Raw genomic sequence first — 17,534 nt, forward strand, 5'->3', positions numbered from 1 at the left:
GACAGTATCTAATAGTTTTAGCGAAACTCTAAAAAAAAATTTGATCAATAGTGTTACATTGTACATATCGAAATTAATAATATATTTATCCCCCCTCACAACAATATCCTTTTTTATTTACAAAAATTATCAAAAATGAAAAATGTGAGAAACTAGGGCGAACTTTTGGTAATACCTATAATAATATTTGTTTGAGAAAAAACATGGATTAGTGTCTTTTATGATTATAACCATAGAAAGTACGTCACATATATAAATAAAACTTCGCTGAAACTTTTGGAACACCATAAAATTGATGTAGGTATATGTCCCTATCAAAAAGTTTAAAAACATGTTAAATAAAATTACTTGAAAATACATTCCAACACGTAAGTGGACTCTGTTGGGCTTCAAAAACAAAAACATTTTTTAGAAATATATGTGAATCAAAATTTTTAACCACACACCTTGACTTTTGTAGTATTCTCTTGTTTATGTTTGATCCTTCAAAATATTGTATTTAAAATGACAAAATATTAAATTACGCCACCATTCAAAACATTCATTGACAAATGTCAACTATTTGTTAGGGGAAACGGGAAAATAAATACCCTAAACGTGCATCTAATCCTAATTCACTCGTTATTATTAAACACGCATAAGTGTTTACTACCTTTTAATTATTAAATGCTTACAATGTCTTTAGAAGCATAGCACATATAAAACTTTATTAAAAATTATACAACCAAATAAAACATGGGCGACAAAATTAAGGTAACAACAATCTATAGAAACCATTTCGATGAAGTTTTCTCCTTTGTAGAATATTCCTGAGCAAAAATTAAAAGCTTTCTCCATCGGAACGATGGGAAAACGATCTTTATCCAAGAAGGAGTTAGAGGAACAACGGAAAAAAGAGGAAGAAAGAGCCGCAGCTCATGTAAAATACTTCATTTCATTTCACATAACCTCTTAACTAACAACTTTCAGGTCTTTGAAGAATTTGTGGCTACATTTCAAGAGTCCCCAATTAGTAGTTCAAGCAAGGTCTGGGTAAAAGCAGGAACGTACGATGCAGGAGCTAGAAGTAAGGGTTTTTTAGGGAATTAAAAGTTGCTAAATTTAGGTTTATAGAGGAAGATACGAAAGATAAAGGTAAACTGTATAAGCCACAGTCTCGTATTCCCTCAGCTGAGATCGCAGCACCTACAGAAAAGGCCCAATTTTATGCAAAACTTATTTCTGATAAAAAGCCAGAGCGGTTAGGAAAAAAGAAACAACATACAAAGAGCAACCTCGAAGCTTTTAAAGAAGAATTAAGACAGTGAGTTTTTAAAAAGTCTGAGTATTTCAACTAATTTTCTTTGTTGTAGGATTCAAGAAGAACGTGAGGAGCGGCACAAGTATAAGGGTGTCATTCGCACACCAATGGAATCAGAATTGGATATGTTTTTACGAAGCGGGGATTTGGGTTCTTTTGATAACGGCGATCCAACAACAACAAATTTGTATCTTGGAAATCTCAATCCAAAGGTAGAAAAAAGTTTGACAAAATGTTTACATATTAAAATGTGTGTCGTATTCATAGATTACGGAACAGCAATTGATGGAAATATTTGGGCGCTATGGTCCACTCGCTAGTATAAAAATCATGTGGCCGCGCTCTGACGAAGAAAAGGCTCGTGGTCGTAACTGCGGGTTTGTGGCATACATGAGTCGAAAAGATGGTGAAAGAGCGTTGAGAAATCTAAATGGAAAAGAAATTTTAGGATATGAAATGAAGTTAGGCTGGGGAAAGTCAGTTATAATTCCTCCACATCCAATTTATATACCTCCAGCGCTTCTAGAATTGTCATTCCCTCCACCTCCATCAGGTTTACCATTCAATGCGCAACCCTGTGCTAAAGATAAAGATATCTTACCCAAATCTGCTGAAGAACTTACTGATATTTTGTCTAGGAGTGTGGTTAAGGTCGTCATTCCCACAGATCGAAATTTGTTGATGCTTATTCACAGAATGGTGGAGTTTGTTGTAAGGGAAGGACCAATGTTGGAAGCTATGATTATGAATAGGGAAATACACAATCCAAATTATAGGTAAGAACTTCAAATTTGACATTACATATTATTATTTTTTTTTATAAATAGGTTTCTTTTTGAAAATCAAAGCCCAGCCCACATCTACTATAGGTGGAAATTATATTCCATTATGCACGGAGATTCACAGAAAGAGTGGAGTACAAAGGAATTTAGGCTTTTCAAAAGTAAGTATTCATACTTATATATTTGATGTTATTGCGTAATTTTTGTCTATTGTTATAGATGGTTCAATTTGGAAACCACCCCTTATGAATTCATATACCGCGGGAATGCCAGACGAATTAGTGAATGATGATGAAGGAAAAGAAAATACCAAAGGGTCCCTTTCCAACACGTATGTATTTTTTTCAGTAATAAATATTGGTATAACGTCAATAGATGTTTGAGATTAATGTGCTCTTGTTTCTCTCTCTCTCTCGTTAAATTCAGGTTGTACAAGTATTAAAAGAATTTCAATTGTCAACGTTGAAAGTGACGTTGGGAAACAAGACGCCTCCTTGGAATTAGAAGTAGTGAAACTGATGACGTGAAGCAACAAAACAATGAGTTTTGAAAATCAAAAAACGAACCGAACTTTTGTTGCTTGAAAATTGTACCAGTGACACAGGCGATACTATTGTTGTTCTCGTTATTTATCTTACATTATACTAAATAATGCGTTCATTAAGAGATCAAACAATAGTCATTTTTATTTGTACAACTACTAATTTCAGTTATGAGTACTTGAAAACAACAAATTGAAAATGTTTGGGACAACCTCATACAAAACTCCAGAAACTGGAAGCGTTCAAAACAGTTAAAAACAAGGAAGACTACTTTGTTAGTCAAAATAAACACATTACTATGTTTCCTGAAATTGTTCTAATCCACAACAATTCTATAGAGAAGCATATTTTACAAAATTATTTTTAAAAAATCCCACCTGAGAAGATCAGTAATTTGGTATAGGTATAATGCAACTATTTTGAAGTTTGAAATTTGAAAAATTAATTCGTGCACGCAATTTACTACACACTACTTTACTCAAATTCTAATATCGTGAATCGCAGAGAAAAGAGACAAGTCGATCTTTAATCTAGAAACATGATGATTTATTACAGATTTTAATTTATTACTCGCACAATTCACACATTCTTTCTGAGGATACTTGTAGTTTTGTGATGATTATCAAAAGAATGTAATAAGTACACGTTTCGCATTTGTAAATTTAAAACTAGCATATATTGTTATATGCCTAATTCAGGAACATGTTTTTTTTTTTTTTTTTTTGTTCATAAGGAGTATGATTTCCTAGATGCTATCAGAATATTACATAATTGATTATGAATCAATGTATTTTATTAACTAACTCAGGAAATATTTACCTAATTTCTCTGCAATTTTGAGAACATAATACCGTCTCAATTAATTATGCAGTATAAATGTCAGTATTAATATATTTATATAGGATAATACTATCCTTACACGATTTATATGCATACGTATCCCAAAAAGTTAATCATGTAAATAATGCAGAAAAATATATTTATTTATTATCAATAATTTTATATAATGGTAATGCAATTTTCCGTTATTTCAGTGGTGTATTATTTTAAGTACATTTCGTTATTGGTTGAAAGATCACAGTTAGTACAACTTTTCCATGCCTTTTTTATTTCCCGAATAAGAGAGTAGTTTTGATAAATATTTAACATTGCGTTTTTTGGCGTTTCACAGCTTGTCTGTTGAGATTTTATCAACATAACTGATAATACTGTATGAATTACTTTAAAAGTTTAGATTTAAGATTATCGTAAATATATTAAGATGCTGGCTACTTTTTTTTTGTAAACTTCGTCGAAAATCTAGCATTCCTCTATGTGCGGTTTATAATACACCTCTATTTTTTGTTTTGCATTACGGGAATTATTCTGAGAAGAGCTTTTGGTAAAACGGTAAAATATAAAATGAGTCAGGGGAAATACAGCACATCCTTTAAAATTTAGTTATACATGCCCATAAGAAAATTAATAACGTCACCTTCAAACTTATTGAAAAATATCACAAAAATCTTACCGATTGGCTTTAGAATGGGTCATCTAATTTCTCGTGGGAACGCACTTGTGTCATGATTAGCGTTACATTGTACTATTAAATTAATATATAATGTTGATATTTTTTAGGCAACGCGATCGACTCGAAGATCTAATCCGTGGTTTAACTCCTGAAAGAAGTAAAATAGGAGAAGCTATGGTTTTCTGTATAGAACACAGTGACGCCGCAGAAGAAGTGGTCGATTGTATTACAGAATCTTTATCAAATAGCTCCACCCTAATTACGAAAAAAATAGCAAGACTATATTTAGTGTCTGATATTCTACATAATTGTGGAGTGAAAGTAAACAATGCGTCATTTTACAGGAAAGCGTAAGTTATGTGGACATTTTTTTGACTGGAATTTCAGTACATACGCGCACTGTTTAGGTTCGAATCAAAACTCGTTGACATAATGGTAGAAGTTAAGAAAGCTTATGATAAATTAGAAGGAAGACTGCAAGCTGAAGGCTGCAAATTACGGGTTTTAAGGATTTTACAAGCTTTGGATGATTCTATTTATCATAAAGACTACGTAAATAAATTACGGACAATCTTTTTAGGCATCAGAGAACAAGTAATGTTTTATAGTTTTTTTATTCTAATTTATTTCATTTATTTAAACAGGAAGTTAAAGAAGAATCGGTTGCCGAAAGCAATATAGATATAGATGGTGATCCTTTACAAGATCAGGCCGAAACAGACGACGATGTTCCAATGGATGGAGCTACACTTCTTAAAAGTGCAATGAAGCGGTACAAAAATACAACAATTGCTGCTGAAGACATTGATGGTATTTAGACGACCATGCATATGAACACTTTCACTGTTTTTTTTTTTGTTTTTTTTTTTTTCCTTCAAAGGAAAGGAAATTGTTGATGACCCTAGCGACGTTGTGGTGTCAACAAAAAAAACTGTAGGACCACTGTCTGGGTTTATAATGTCAAAATGGGAAACCATTGATCCCGAGCAAGTAGAAGCACAGGCAATGACTACCAGTAAGTGGGATCTTTTGGGTAGTAGTGCGGACCCTAGTCAAGATGGTTCTTCAAATGAGAATCAAGATTCCAATGATTATACAGATTCCAGGTTAGACCTGATACGTTTGACATTGAATTTTGTAATAAAACATTGTGTTATGTAGGAATTTAACAGAAGAAAGACGCATAAAATTAAGGGAAATTGAAGTAAAAGCTGTTCAGTATCAAGATGAACTAGAATCAGGACAAAGAGCTTTAAAGACTGGCTGGACCCTTCCCCAACAAGTGGAACATTATAGACGAAAATTGTTAAAAAGAAGTGAGAAAGAACGAAAAGACAAAGATATGAAAAGTGAAAAACACAAGAAAGATTACGATAAATCAGAGAGAAAAGATGGAGGTAGTTCAGACGACGAAGTTTATTACAAAGAAATGTAAGAATCGTACCGTGTTTTTGGTTTCTTATTAAATGTACAAACTTTGGTATTTCAACAATTCAATCATACTCTCTATTGTTTTTTTGTTGAAAAATTAAAGTCGGACATTACATAACATTTAATAGGAAACGCTACTGTGTGGTTATATATAACAAAACATTACTCATTGTAGTAAATCTAGAAAGTCAAAAAAAGTGTCGCGCAGCTCGTCGAGTGGGTCTACGTCAAAGCACAGGTAACAAACGTATTGCAACCATTATTTTATTCTCAAATACCTTTCCAACGAACTGTTATTTAATCAGATATATCTTTTGCTATGTGCATATTTAGGTCGAAAAGTCGTTCACCAGCAAGAAAGAAAAGTTACAGAGGACCCAGCCCTCCCAGTCCTCCTCATATTCGACGCCAGTCACCATTTTCATCCCGATCCCGCAAATCCAAAGATTCCTTGTCACCGCTTAGTTCATCCAACGGTAAATATGGTTCACCTACGCGTGTGACCAAAAGACGATCGCCCTCCCCAACACGTACAAAAAGTAGTCGTAAGTCTTCTTCCCCTCGAAGTCGTAGAACACCTTCACCTAGAAGTCGTCGTGGAAGCACGTCGCCATACAGATCGAGATATCACTCCCCAGAACCGTCACGAAAACATCGACATAAACATAAATATTAATGCCACTCAGAAGCGCCATCACCAAATAAAACGGTTTTAACACTTTAGGATCATTAAGTTTAATCAGCTGAAATTTTACCTATTTTTATTACCTTCTGATTCCATTATGTTTAACGGTTTTACGTATATTGAATAAGTCAGATGAGTTGACAATTTCACATGAAGTTTACATCAGCCGAAAATTAGCTATATTTTGATTTCATTATATTTAACGGTTTTACGAATTAATGTATGCTCATGAACCTGTATAATGTTGTAATAAAGCGTATTTTTTTATTTGGTCAATTTATAGCACTCACTTCTTTCTCGTATAGAATATTCCCAGAAAATCCTCATTACAGCTAAGAGCTGCCTATAAATCATGGCTCACTTATAATGAGATAAGACAGAAATAAAAAATTAATGCTGACAAAATGATTTATTACCAAACAACACCAAGAAAAAAGTATAAATCAACAATCGAAATCATGATAAATAAATAATACAAAATAAACATTATCGAGTTTGCTTCAAACTATTTCGTTAATTTGCAATGCAAACTTACAGTGAAAAGCTCTAAAGCACAGGACGCGTTGGTACCAAAATAGTGCAATTATTTTTTTGACTTCTTCTTTCCACCGCCTCCTGTTTTGCGAGGAGGAGGAGTAGGCGATACAGAAGAAGCTGCACTTGTAGATTCCGGCTTCGGTTTGGGCGCCGCTTTCGACTGCTCGGTCACAGATTTAGATTTATCTGTGTCGGAGGGTGGGCTGTCCACTTTTGAAGGCGTTGAAACTTCAGCAGACGGTGCAGGTTTGGAGGTTGGAGGAACTACAACCGAAGGTTCGGGGGCAGAAGTTTCAGCTGCGGGAGTTTCCGTAACGGTGGAAGGAGACTCGATAGAAGGCTGTTTTGGTTTAGTCGTAGAAGGCGTTTCAGTAGACGGTTGAGAAAGCGCAGTATCGGCTGAAGGTTGAGACGATAAAGCTTCAATAGGAGGTTTCACAATTTCCGCTGTAGATTTAGTACTGGGAGGAACTTGAGTGGAAAGTGGCGAAATGGGTGGGATTTCAGTAGAAGGTTGAGTAGATGGAACTTCAGATTTGGAAGCTCCAGTGACAGCTTTAGGAGAAGGAAGACCTTCGGTATCAGCTTGAGAAGAAGGGGGAGTTTCAACTTCCGTTGGCGGTTTGGAGATAGGGGTACATTCTGTGGTAGGTTGTGCAATGGGAGAGAGAACTTCTTTTGATAGTTTGGAAGGAGCGGGAGCTTCCGTGGCAGGCGGAGAAATTAGAGCAGTTTCAGCAACAGGTTGAGAAGGTACAACTTCTGAAAGTTGAGGTACAACTTCTGGTTGTTGAGGCGCAACTTCTGGTTGTTGAGGTGCAACTTCTGGTTGTTGAGGTGCAACTTCTGGTTGTTGAGGTGCGACTTCTGGTTGCTGAGGTGCAACTTCTGGTAGTTGAGGTACACCAGGAGAAGGTGGAGTTTCAATAGAAGGTTGAGAGAGTGTAGGAGCTTCAGCGAGAGATTGAGACGTTGAAAGAACTTCACTGGAAGTCTGAAGCGTTAGAGGAGTTTCACCAGAAAGTTGGGGTGTCGTAGAAATTTCACTTGAAGGTTGCGGCGCTGTAGGAGTTTCACCTGAAGGTTGCAGTGTTGCGGGAGTTTCAACGGAAGGTGATGACGCAGGGGGAAGTTCACTGGAAGGTTGAGAAGATAAAGGACTTTCTGCAGGCGTAGAACTTGTAACAGTTTCACCAGAAGTTTGAGATGTAGGAGCAGCTTCGACAGAAGGTTGAATTGTAGGAGCTGTAGGAGGGCTTACAGAAGCCTGTCCTTCTTGTGGTGATGCGATTTTCTCTTCTGCAGTCTTAAGTACGGGAGCTACTGGCGGTTCAGTGGCAGCAACTTGTTGAACAACTTCAGCAATTTCTTTTGGTTGTTCAGCAACTCTCAATGGACACTGTAAGTCCCCACTTTCTGGGGTTACAAGTGCAAAGCTTCCTTCTGAAGCACCAGGCGTCTTTACCGGAGTCTCTGGGGAAGCTTTACTTTCCGAAATAATTTGAGATTCTAAAGGAATACTTTGAGAGATAGGTGCTGCAGATGTGGAATCTTGAAAAGATGTCGTCTGAGGTGACGGTTGAGCTTCTGCTAAATTTAAATTTATTGTATTTTTTTTTAATAAGGTAAGATCAGATCAGTTAGTAAGTTAGAAATTATTACAGTAATAAATAATCCAAAATCAAAACAAACCTTCGTATTTTATTAGTACGGGTTAATAGAATTTGTGTTAATGGTTCGCCTGCGTATAAATTAAACTGCGAAAGCTGCAATATTTATTAATGAAATTAATGAAAATGTACACTCCTTCAAAACAATTACAGTTGCATATTTGTACGCTCCTATGTTTTAACAAGCGTTGTTATCTTCTTATGCGCTACAGCCGTTTTAACATTCAACTGACCTTCACTGGCACTTTTCTCTGATTCTCGTACAGTCGGAGATGGTGTTGCATCTAAATTTACAAATATTAACTAAACATGAATTTTAAATATAAAAAAGTGATTAAGCTAAAACGGCGACGAAAACATAACACAAGCAAAATTCATTATCGCCTCATAAAAAATAAAATACACATTTTTTTCTAAAAAATAACATGCAGATTATTATAAAAATCCCATAATGATTTTTCTTATTATTCAGTTTTAAGCCACACCTGTAGTTTTTGGCGCTGAAGGTAATCCAGCAGATAGAGTTTCACAAATTTTACTCCAAATATTATCAAAGGAATCCCTTCCCATATAGTCGATATTACCAACTTCCCATCCTTGTCGTCGCAAGTGATCATCAAGAGCACATTGTTCGGCTGTTCTGGGCGCACCTAAAGTTAGTTGGGCAAAAGCACCAGCGAGTCCACTCTGTGAAAAATATATTCAATTAGCGTTGTCTTTATAAATGTTTCTCTAGATGGACAATTTAAGATAATACTTACACTAGATTCGTCTTCACAAGGGGCCACGTGCAATGTAGGCTCTTTATAAACAGTAGCGGCAGCTTCGCTTTCGTTTGAATGCACATGAGGAGTTGGTGAGGCAGGATTAGGTACACATATCAAAAGCTGAGATTGCAGTTGTGCATCTTGACAGGAATAAATAGGATCTGAAGAAGTTGGGGGTGCATAGTTTTGCACAATTTCCGGAGGTGAAGTTACAACTTTCGTAGGAATTTCTACTGGTAAATGAGACTGTTGTAAGGAGTTTAGAGATTTGTTGTTTTGAAAGGAAGACGATTTCGATTTTTGAAATACATTCTGGATCGGAGATTGGGGACGTTCATCCCTATCATATGCATTTGTATTGTGAGATTCAATAGGCTTTATTTGTGAAAGCTGTGAATTAAAAAAAGGCTGCGATGTTAGATTTGATGGACGAAAAATGTGTGTTTCTTGTATTTTGTGGACTGGATTAAACGGGACTCTTATTTCTTCAGGAAAAGAATATTCTTGAGGAAGGATCTGGGATTGCTTTTGATCGTATTCCTCCCAAGGATCCCAAACTATATTTTTGGTGCTTATTTGGGGTTTATCGTAATTCTGAGAAGTGCAAGAGGACAAACTAGTGTGCGTAACATCTGAACTGCTTCGAGCCTGAGCAAACACAAGCATGCAAAAAAAAAATACTTATTCAACTTTGAGTATTAACACATCATCAAATTATCTAGATATTATTTATAAACATGCAAAGTACTAATGCCAATTAAAACTCAAAATACAAAAGCAAGTTTATCTGCCTCATGCAACTCAGCCAGCAACTACATCGTCAGTAAGACACATACTGCACGTTCTGTTTTCAACGTTATTCAAAATCGAACATTATTTATTATAGTACCGAGTGACTATTAATGATTGAAACAAATTTTTCTGTTGACAGTTCTGAATTATTGGTACCATGTCAGTTCACAGTTCGCAATTTTGGCATGAAGGTGCATAACAAACGTGAAGAGTCGCTACTGACTTAGTGTATAGTGTATAAAATTTGACATAAATATGTTCCCAACGTGAAAAAAAAAAATCACACATAGTCGCTCGGTATCTCAAAAAATTTGTTGTTGCGATGAACCATAATGTAATTAAAGAACATCGTGAATTAATTCAGAGATCACCACATCGGTATACACCGATATAACATGTTTTTGAAAATATCATTTAGCGCTCGTTTTCGAGTATCGAATGCAATACACGACACAACTGACTTGTGACCGCCTCCAACCACATAATTAAACTTAAAATCTAAGCCCATTAAAGTTGGATATTAGTGACTTTAAATACACCGTTTTGAACACAAAATATTACCAACATAAAATTTGAATTTACTAAATTAAATTATATAACGCTTTATATAACTATTCCATAAATGGTGTATAAAGCATACTTATTTTCGTGCATATTCTGATGGACAATTCAGGTATGTGTTTGTTAACACATTAAAATTCAAAAAAATAACTCACCTTACATTCATCACATCTACCTTCATTAGGCTTGCGAAATTTCAAACTACTTTATTTATTGAAACATTGTGAACCACCTCTCAGCAAAAATAAAGTATCCCCCCCCCACTAATGTAAAATATAAGACGCAATGTAATCTGAAACATACATTTAAGTGTTTAGAGATACTTTATTTTAGCAACTTTATCTTTACTAAAACCCACAATATGACTTCCAACTTACCATTTCTGTGGTCAATTGTGGATGAATTAAAGAGCAGAATATGTTCCACCAGTGTTGAAGAATACCTTCCAAATGCTTTACATCAGAAGAAGGTTGAACTTTTCTAGTTTCGGTATTAAAATATTGTAGCCAAGGTTTAGAAGAGCCAATGAAATGAATAATTTTTGCATCGACACCAAATCTGTTGTACAAATTAACCTTTATTTAGTTGTAAAGAGTAACTAACGGTTACACTTACTGTTTAAAAGCCGGTAAATAAGAATAACACGCTGTCGAACACATATTATAAATGAACGGTAAGTGTTTGCTAATATCTTTGGTGGCCCAATCTGAGAAGTATAAGTTAAGAAGCCCTTGATCTCCACCTAGTAAAGTTTTTAATTACAAACTACCAGATTAAGCTCCGTTACACCAACTATACCTCGTTTATTCCCACAAGGTGATATGCATATGTATAATTTCAAATAAGATAATTACTTAAAATACAAACTCTTAGTCGAAGAATGTTATTAATTCGCATAGAAATCCAATTGTATTTTTGAACTATTGGTCAAAGTTTTTAGAAACCAACTTATCAAAACAAACCAGGTATAGTTAAATTATCATGCAAAGCATACCATCGAAACTTCCTTTTTCTAGGGCGAATTGCACCAACTTTTCGTATGTTTCATTAGATGGGCGATATACAAATACTCCAGAATTAAAACAATCTGGCCAACCCACATCTGGAGCAGCAGACAATTCTTCTCTATCAAACAACTCATCACAATTACGTAATACCTACAATTTTAATTAATAATAGGACCTTTGATTTAATTACATAAAAATTGTGCTTTTGCTCGTTAATTTTAATTTTATATCACCACGATAACTCTCATCATATATCCCTCTTTTTGTTAGCAATATAATAACTTAAAAAAAAAAAACATACATTTAAAAAGATATGACCTAATTAAAAAATGACCATTCATCGATAATATATAAAATATTATACAAAATATTACATTAAATGATAGCTTAACATTTTGTGTCCACATTAGTTTTTTTTCTTGCAGATAAGTAACAGAAATCGGTGTTACTTTAAAATAATCATCAAACCTCCACGAATTCAATTACATTAATAACACGATAACGTAAAACTACTAAACCTTGAACTATATACTTGTTATATATTATTATTTTGGGTGTTAAATACGACAAATACAGTGGAATACTAAATTGTGAACACAAAAATTACACAACAACATGAAAACTTTTTCAAATAAAAAAAAACACGAAGCCATTAGCAAACAGAAAGGATTAATGCCAAAAGACCAAAGTTCAGAACTTAAAAATAACTACAGCGGTGAATGAAAGAGGATATTTAAGTTAATATAAACACAATTCGGTTATGTGAAAATATTTCTTGTGCTTATAAGCGCATGTATTTTAGTTAGCTCACAATCGTTCTATACTAGCGACTAAAACATTCTCTACAATTTTGTGGTCTTTTTGGCTACTTTAATATAACAAAAGGTCAAAAGTCAAAAATCAAGAAATCTGCTTTTTAATGATACTGATGATACTAGTTTAATCTTTCGATTTTATCGCATACGAAAAATGAAAACAATTTAGTTTTCTCAATGTAAACAAAACTATTAAAAATATTTTATTTTAGATAAAGCAGCCAAAATTTTCGACCTCAATTTGACTTTTCTAGCATTGGATTTTTTAAATGTTACATCTTATTCAACAGCATTAATATCATTCATAGGCAAAAGAGTAGAAATAGATGTAAACAAGAGTGCGACTATAGAGTCGTATAAATACATATGAGACATACCAATGTGTCTGCATCCAAAAATACACACTTGTCGAACTGTGTAAGACGCCAGCAGTGTAATTTAGTGAATGTTACACCTAATTCAGGTCTTTTTAACAGTCGCAGGTTTGTTTCATCTTTTGAATCTAAAATATTTACTTCTTGGACGACATTAAAAGTCGCTGATAACTTTTGTCTAAAAATAAAGAAGAGACAAAGTTATCATCCCAAATATATAATCAACAAATCTACCTCATAGCATTTGTAACTCCGGGAGTTACAAGAACTACCAACTGATGGCTTGTTCCTAGTTGTTTTAGGGAATTGGCCAAAACCAAAGCTCCTAACGAATAGGAATCGTTAGTCGCCAACGTAACCCACGCATAACCTGAAAAAAACAAAAAAAAATCATACTACCATGCGTTATGACCAAATGTTAAGCGAATTTTGAAAACGCCAAAAACATCCAAAATAGATTTATGACATCTGGGTAAAACTTTTCCTATGAAATTTCAGAAAATAGATTCTGCCAAGTAATGTTCGTGTAGTTTCCATCTGCTGCACCTACGGCATTCGCTAGTGGCTAAATATAAGCAACGAGAAAACTTAAATGGGCGTCAAAAATAAAGAGAATAACTCCACGCACGTTTATAACTATCTGCTCGTATTAATTCACGTGAAGATAACACAGTAGAGACCTTTCTTTAAAAATCTATTCTTATTTGCAAAACATACAATAACCGATTTCAACAGCCATGATGCAATATTTGCTGGTAAAAACTAACATAAATTCGATAAAACTGGCAATGCTTCCTTCGCTAAAAAATATTTTGGTATTGGAAGTGGAAGTAATAAAATTACAACTGTCGGCTTCTTCGTGTTTTGTTTTTCCGGTAGAATGATGGTTCTTTTTTATCCATTAAAAGAGGATCGACTTTTATAAACGGGTCAACTATCATCTCCACCGATTACCTACTCAAAGATTAAAGTGTAAAATAAATAAGTCACAAGTTCAGTACCCTACATCACATAATTAACGTATTTACCAAATAAAGACAGATCTAAAGTCACACGGCAAATTCATCAAAAGTTTACTTTGTCATCGGATTTATACATCGTCTTACGTTAAAGTTATGACGTCATCTATTTTTTAGAAATCGTATCTTTTCTTAAGTTTACAGTTTGTAATATAATGTTTACAGCAAAAATAATTAAGACTAAACCAGAGAAAAATGCAACTGAAAATAACTGATATATTTTTATGCTGCTTATCAGCATTTCATTTCAACATAAAACGCTTATAATTTTTCGGTTGTAGATTACAAAAAATAGCCACCATATAGAAAATTTTGGTCAATCTAAATGAAAACAAGGTTAAATATTCAGTTACTTATTTTTATTATATTATCAATGTAAATGGCATTGAATGTTAAACACATACGTCACTCGTATCTTGTTGAATTTTTGTTAAGGCCAATGATTATTATCAGTATTTGCAACACAAGATATTAGTAACAGCTCACTTCTTAGAACGTTATTTCTTTAGGTTTTTCATTCGTGAGGAAAATAGTGAAAAAATATTAGACTTGTTTTCTGCGTAACTTTTCCATATAAAGTAAACTTTAGAGGTAACTTTGTAAGCCACATCGAAATCTATGTTTGATAAAAAAAACCTCACAAACTGAAGAGACAGCATTCTGCTATTATAACATAACTTATAGTGTACTATCGACAATGATTACAAAGATGTCACATGAATGTCACTAAATGATGAATTCAAGTCTAATTTAATCTAAATTTACCGTATTTTTAAGAAGTTCACTTATCCCAACCTATTTCTGCATGTTTTAATGCTTTTTTAATTCAACAGAAACAACGAGGCTTTTATAAAATGACTAAAGAAATATTTGAAATATTTTCTTTTTATAGACTACTGACCGAAAATTGTGACAACATTAGATAAACTATTATGGTTTATCGTTAACCACATAACAGAGTAACAAAAATATTTATACAAAAACTTGCTTATCAACGAACGTAATAAGATAATGCAATAGTGACTGCAATTTTTAGTCACGAGAAACAGCACAAAATATCAATAAACAAATAATATATAGTTTTACGCGTTAAAGACATATTGTTACATTTTTTAGTCATCAATGAATAAATTATACTGAAAGAAATTTGGACTCTAAATACAAAGAATTCCAACTTTCGTTATCATTTTTACACAACTATTTTTTTTTCGCATTCATAAAGCATAAATTATTTTTAATACGTTAGGTTTACATGTCGACACTACACTAAAGTTTTAGTAACGTTGACAATGAAATATATTTTTACGATTTTCATTCTTGTTCATTTTTTAAGATCTATGCAACCTGTCAAAATACAAAATGGCACAAAAAAAAAACTTTAAACGTCGTGGGACAATTGAAAACTTTCCGATTCTACGATTAACTGCAAAATACCCGCAAGTGTGGGCATAATAATTAAATACTTGGGTACCACTTTGGACATTGATTAAAAATAATAACTGAGGGTGGATTGAGGGACTGAAGTGTTAACAATTATACCCATGAAAGTTCTGCACAAGTTTGAAATGTCATCACGACCCAAGTTTATAAACGGACCTTATACTTATTATTAGCTCAATAGCTACTTTGGGAGATTTGTGACTAATGGTAGCAAATAGCAAAGTAAAAGTATAAGTTTTCCGCCAAAAGAAACTTAAAATGTTTTGATGCTTTCGAAGAAAAACATACTCATACAAAAATAAAATGAGCATTTACACTCAAACTGTTTGTATAGTCGTACAGAAACCATTGATTTGAAACAAAAGTGGTGGATACTGAAAATATCATAAATGTGTAAGAGGGAAGTAAAAATTATCAAAAGAATTTTGAAGAATACACTGCCTACCAAATATTATTTTTTCGTTTTTACCACCTAACCGTCAGCACTTTTAACTCCAGACAGATACTATTGTTTTTGCATAAGAGAACGATTTGTTTATCCAAGTAATATATTTGTTTTCCTTCTATACTTTCATTTTTAAGATAAAGAAAACCACAAATCAATGCGATACATACGTTTCACTCGGCTTGTTAGAAGTAAAAATAGTAAAAAATTCCTGTATTTCAGAATAAATTAAATTCGATACTCCTTAGAAATTTCTTTTAATACATTTTTAAACACACAGAACATATATTTATGTAAACAGTTTCCTCTAACCCAGAAATACATTTTCAATGCGACACCTACATACTTTGACCAAAAAAGTGTATGGGATATAATGTTTCGGATGGTAGCCTACACAATGTTGCATTTTAATAATACATCACTAGAATTTGGAAAATTGCCAGACAAATTAAAGATTAGTACGAGGATACTATACCTAAAGTTGCCAATACAAATTTAGCAACAGAATTGGCCAATAATAACATGCTGGTGAAAACTTCCTGCAATAAATCAGATGTTTCATATTTTGATATCGTTTTCATAACTACGCACTTTTGAAAACAGTAGTGTATTTATTTTTACTTCCCGTGTGATAAACTAGAGGTATTGTAATGGGTCATTATAACACAAACCAACCAAATTTCATGTTCTCTTGATATTTCACGCCTTTTAACACGAATACATAAGTTTATCGTTACCGTCTGCATATATGTTGTACATTGATTAAAAACTGGTAACTCTAATATTCTATTTGTGTTTTCAATACCATTGAAATTGTTGCCGACGTCGCCTCAAAAAATTATTTAAACACAAAAAAAAAACATCCTGATGTGATGTTCTTTGATCTTTTGAGAAAAATTTAGTAATAGGTGTCGTAAAAAATTAACTCAAAGATATTTCGTCTAATTTGCTAGAAATTTGGTTCAAATTACTGGATGTACCAAGCTTTAGTTATGTATTTGCGATGTGAGATAAGTAATATATTGTAATAAAAACACGTCAAGTAGCATGGTAAAATCTCTGAATGTGGCAGTTGTTAAATTTTTTAGGGATTCGACTAATTTATAATACTGTTACCAATGTCCTACGTTGAACGTTTTAATTTAAAAATGGAAGTTCACCAGACCACAAGATACTGGTATTCGTAGAAATAAGTTACTTTAACCGATGTGGCATTCGCTTGGCGATAACAGATTTTTTTAAAGAAGTTTAAAATACACTGAACACAATAATTGTAAGTATATGTACGTGTGTTTTAAGTTATACAAGAATAGCCGCGCTTGAATAATAGGAACATGTGTTTCAATTCCCCCTGCAGCCGGAGTTACTCATACCAAAAACCTATTTTTGCGACAATTTGATCCAAAGGCGTATATTGCAGATATTTACTAATTAAATTTTATTAGGTACGTACGCGTTTATTAATAGCTTAACAAAACTTTTTTTAGCTGGAATAAGACAAAAACCTAACTCTTTTATCAGTATGTTAAATAGTAATAAATCCGTAACTAATTGATAGTTCTTAATTCGAAGCATATTTATCTAGATGCGGAGATGCCATCATAATTATTCCTGTTACTTTCTTTTGCCTTTGGTCTAGGTGTATATTTATAGGTTTTTTTTTTTTTTGGTACTATCAACCTAACCTAAAGGTCGATGGATTGGCAGAGACGAGAGATAACCACAAAAAAATGTAGAAAAATTACGTACCTCCCATGACTCCAACTGCACAAGATATGCAAAATTTATCTGGTCACTATCCAAGTTTAGCACTATTTATTCAACTACTGCCGAATGCCGGCAGCGAAATAATACGAT

The 17,534-nt window shown here is 33.4% G+C and overlaps 2 protein-coding genes across 6 annotated transcripts; one reads left to right on the top strand and one right to left on the bottom strand.

Moving 5' to 3' along the window:
* The first annotated feature begins 587 nt into the window (after nucleotides 1–587).
* On the top strand, nucleotides 588–6,526 carry LOC135141469 (U2 snRNP-associated SURP motif-containing protein). Its single transcript, XM_064072591.1, has 15 exons — nucleotides 588–753; nucleotides 803–919; nucleotides 970–1,066; nucleotides 1,114–1,303; nucleotides 1,353–1,512; nucleotides 1,568–2,076; nucleotides 2,128–2,243; nucleotides 2,302–2,413; nucleotides 4,242–4,484; nucleotides 4,542–4,728; nucleotides 4,779–4,944; nucleotides 5,015–5,240; nucleotides 5,296–5,565; nucleotides 5,741–5,803; nucleotides 5,899–6,526. The coding sequence occupies exons 1-15, from the start codon at nucleotides 736–738 to the stop codon at nucleotides 6,239–6,241; spliced, it is 2,817 nt and encodes a 938-aa protein (XP_063928661.1). The 5' UTR covers nucleotides 588–735; the 3' UTR covers nucleotides 6,242–6,526.
* Nucleotides 6,527–6,644: 118 nt separating this feature from the next.
* Nucleotides 6,645–17,517, bottom strand: LOC135141468 (mucin-2-like). 5 transcript variants are annotated; one of them, XM_064072586.1, is made up of 11 exons: nucleotides 17,427–17,517; nucleotides 13,008–13,143; nucleotides 12,777–12,951; nucleotides 11,572–11,734; nucleotides 11,193–11,319; nucleotides 10,955–11,135; nucleotides 10,733–10,762; nucleotides 9,219–9,872; nucleotides 8,943–9,144; nucleotides 8,691–8,741; nucleotides 6,645–8,374 (listed from the first exon to the last, which is right to left on the bottom strand). In XM_064072586.1, exons 1-11 carry the CDS (start codon nucleotides 17,431–17,433, stop codon nucleotides 6,834–6,836), a joined length of 3,267 nt encoding a protein of 1,088 aa, XP_063928656.1. In that variant the 5' UTR covers nucleotides 17,434–17,517; the 3' UTR covers nucleotides 6,645–6,833. The 5 variants fall into 5 exon arrangements, with proteins under 5 accessions (XP_063928656.1, XP_063928655.1, XP_063928657.1 ...); XM_064072585.1 differs by having other exon boundaries at nucleotides 6,645–8,377; XM_064072587.1 differs by lacking the exon at nucleotides 10,733–10,762 and having other exon boundaries at nucleotides 6,645–8,377.
* Nucleotides 17,518–17,534: the final 17 nt, after the last annotated feature.

The sequence above is a fragment of the Zophobas morio genome, unplaced genomic scaffold, assembly GCF_036711695.1.
Source record: "Zophobas morio isolate AGI-343-1 ecotype UQ-CSIRO unplaced genomic scaffold, CSIRO_AGI_Zmor_V1 ptg000044l, whole genome shotgun sequence".
In the NCBI taxonomy this organism is placed as follows: domain Eukaryota; kingdom Metazoa; phylum Arthropoda; class Insecta; order Coleoptera; family Tenebrionidae; genus Zophobas; species Zophobas morio.

Coding starts and splice junctions, on each gene's coding strand:
- LOC135141469 (XM_064072591.1), top strand. Junction 2,414..4,241: donor AAAGGGTCCCTTTCCAACAC/GTATGTATTTTT, acceptor GATATTTTTTAG/GCAACGCGATCGACTCGAAG. Junction 5,804..5,898: donor GGGTCTACGTCAAAGCACAG/GTAACAAACGTA, acceptor GTGCATATTTAG/GTCGAAAAGTCGTTCACCAG.
- LOC135141468 (XM_064072585.1), bottom strand. Junction 8,742..8,942: donor TTCAGCGCCAAAAACTACAG/GTGTGGCTTAAA, acceptor TTGTAAATTTAG/ATGCAACACCATCTCCGACT. Junction 8,378..8,690: donor AGAGAAAAGTGCCAGTGAAG/GTCAGTTGAATG, acceptor ATTTAAATTTAG/CAGAAGCTCAACCGTCACCT.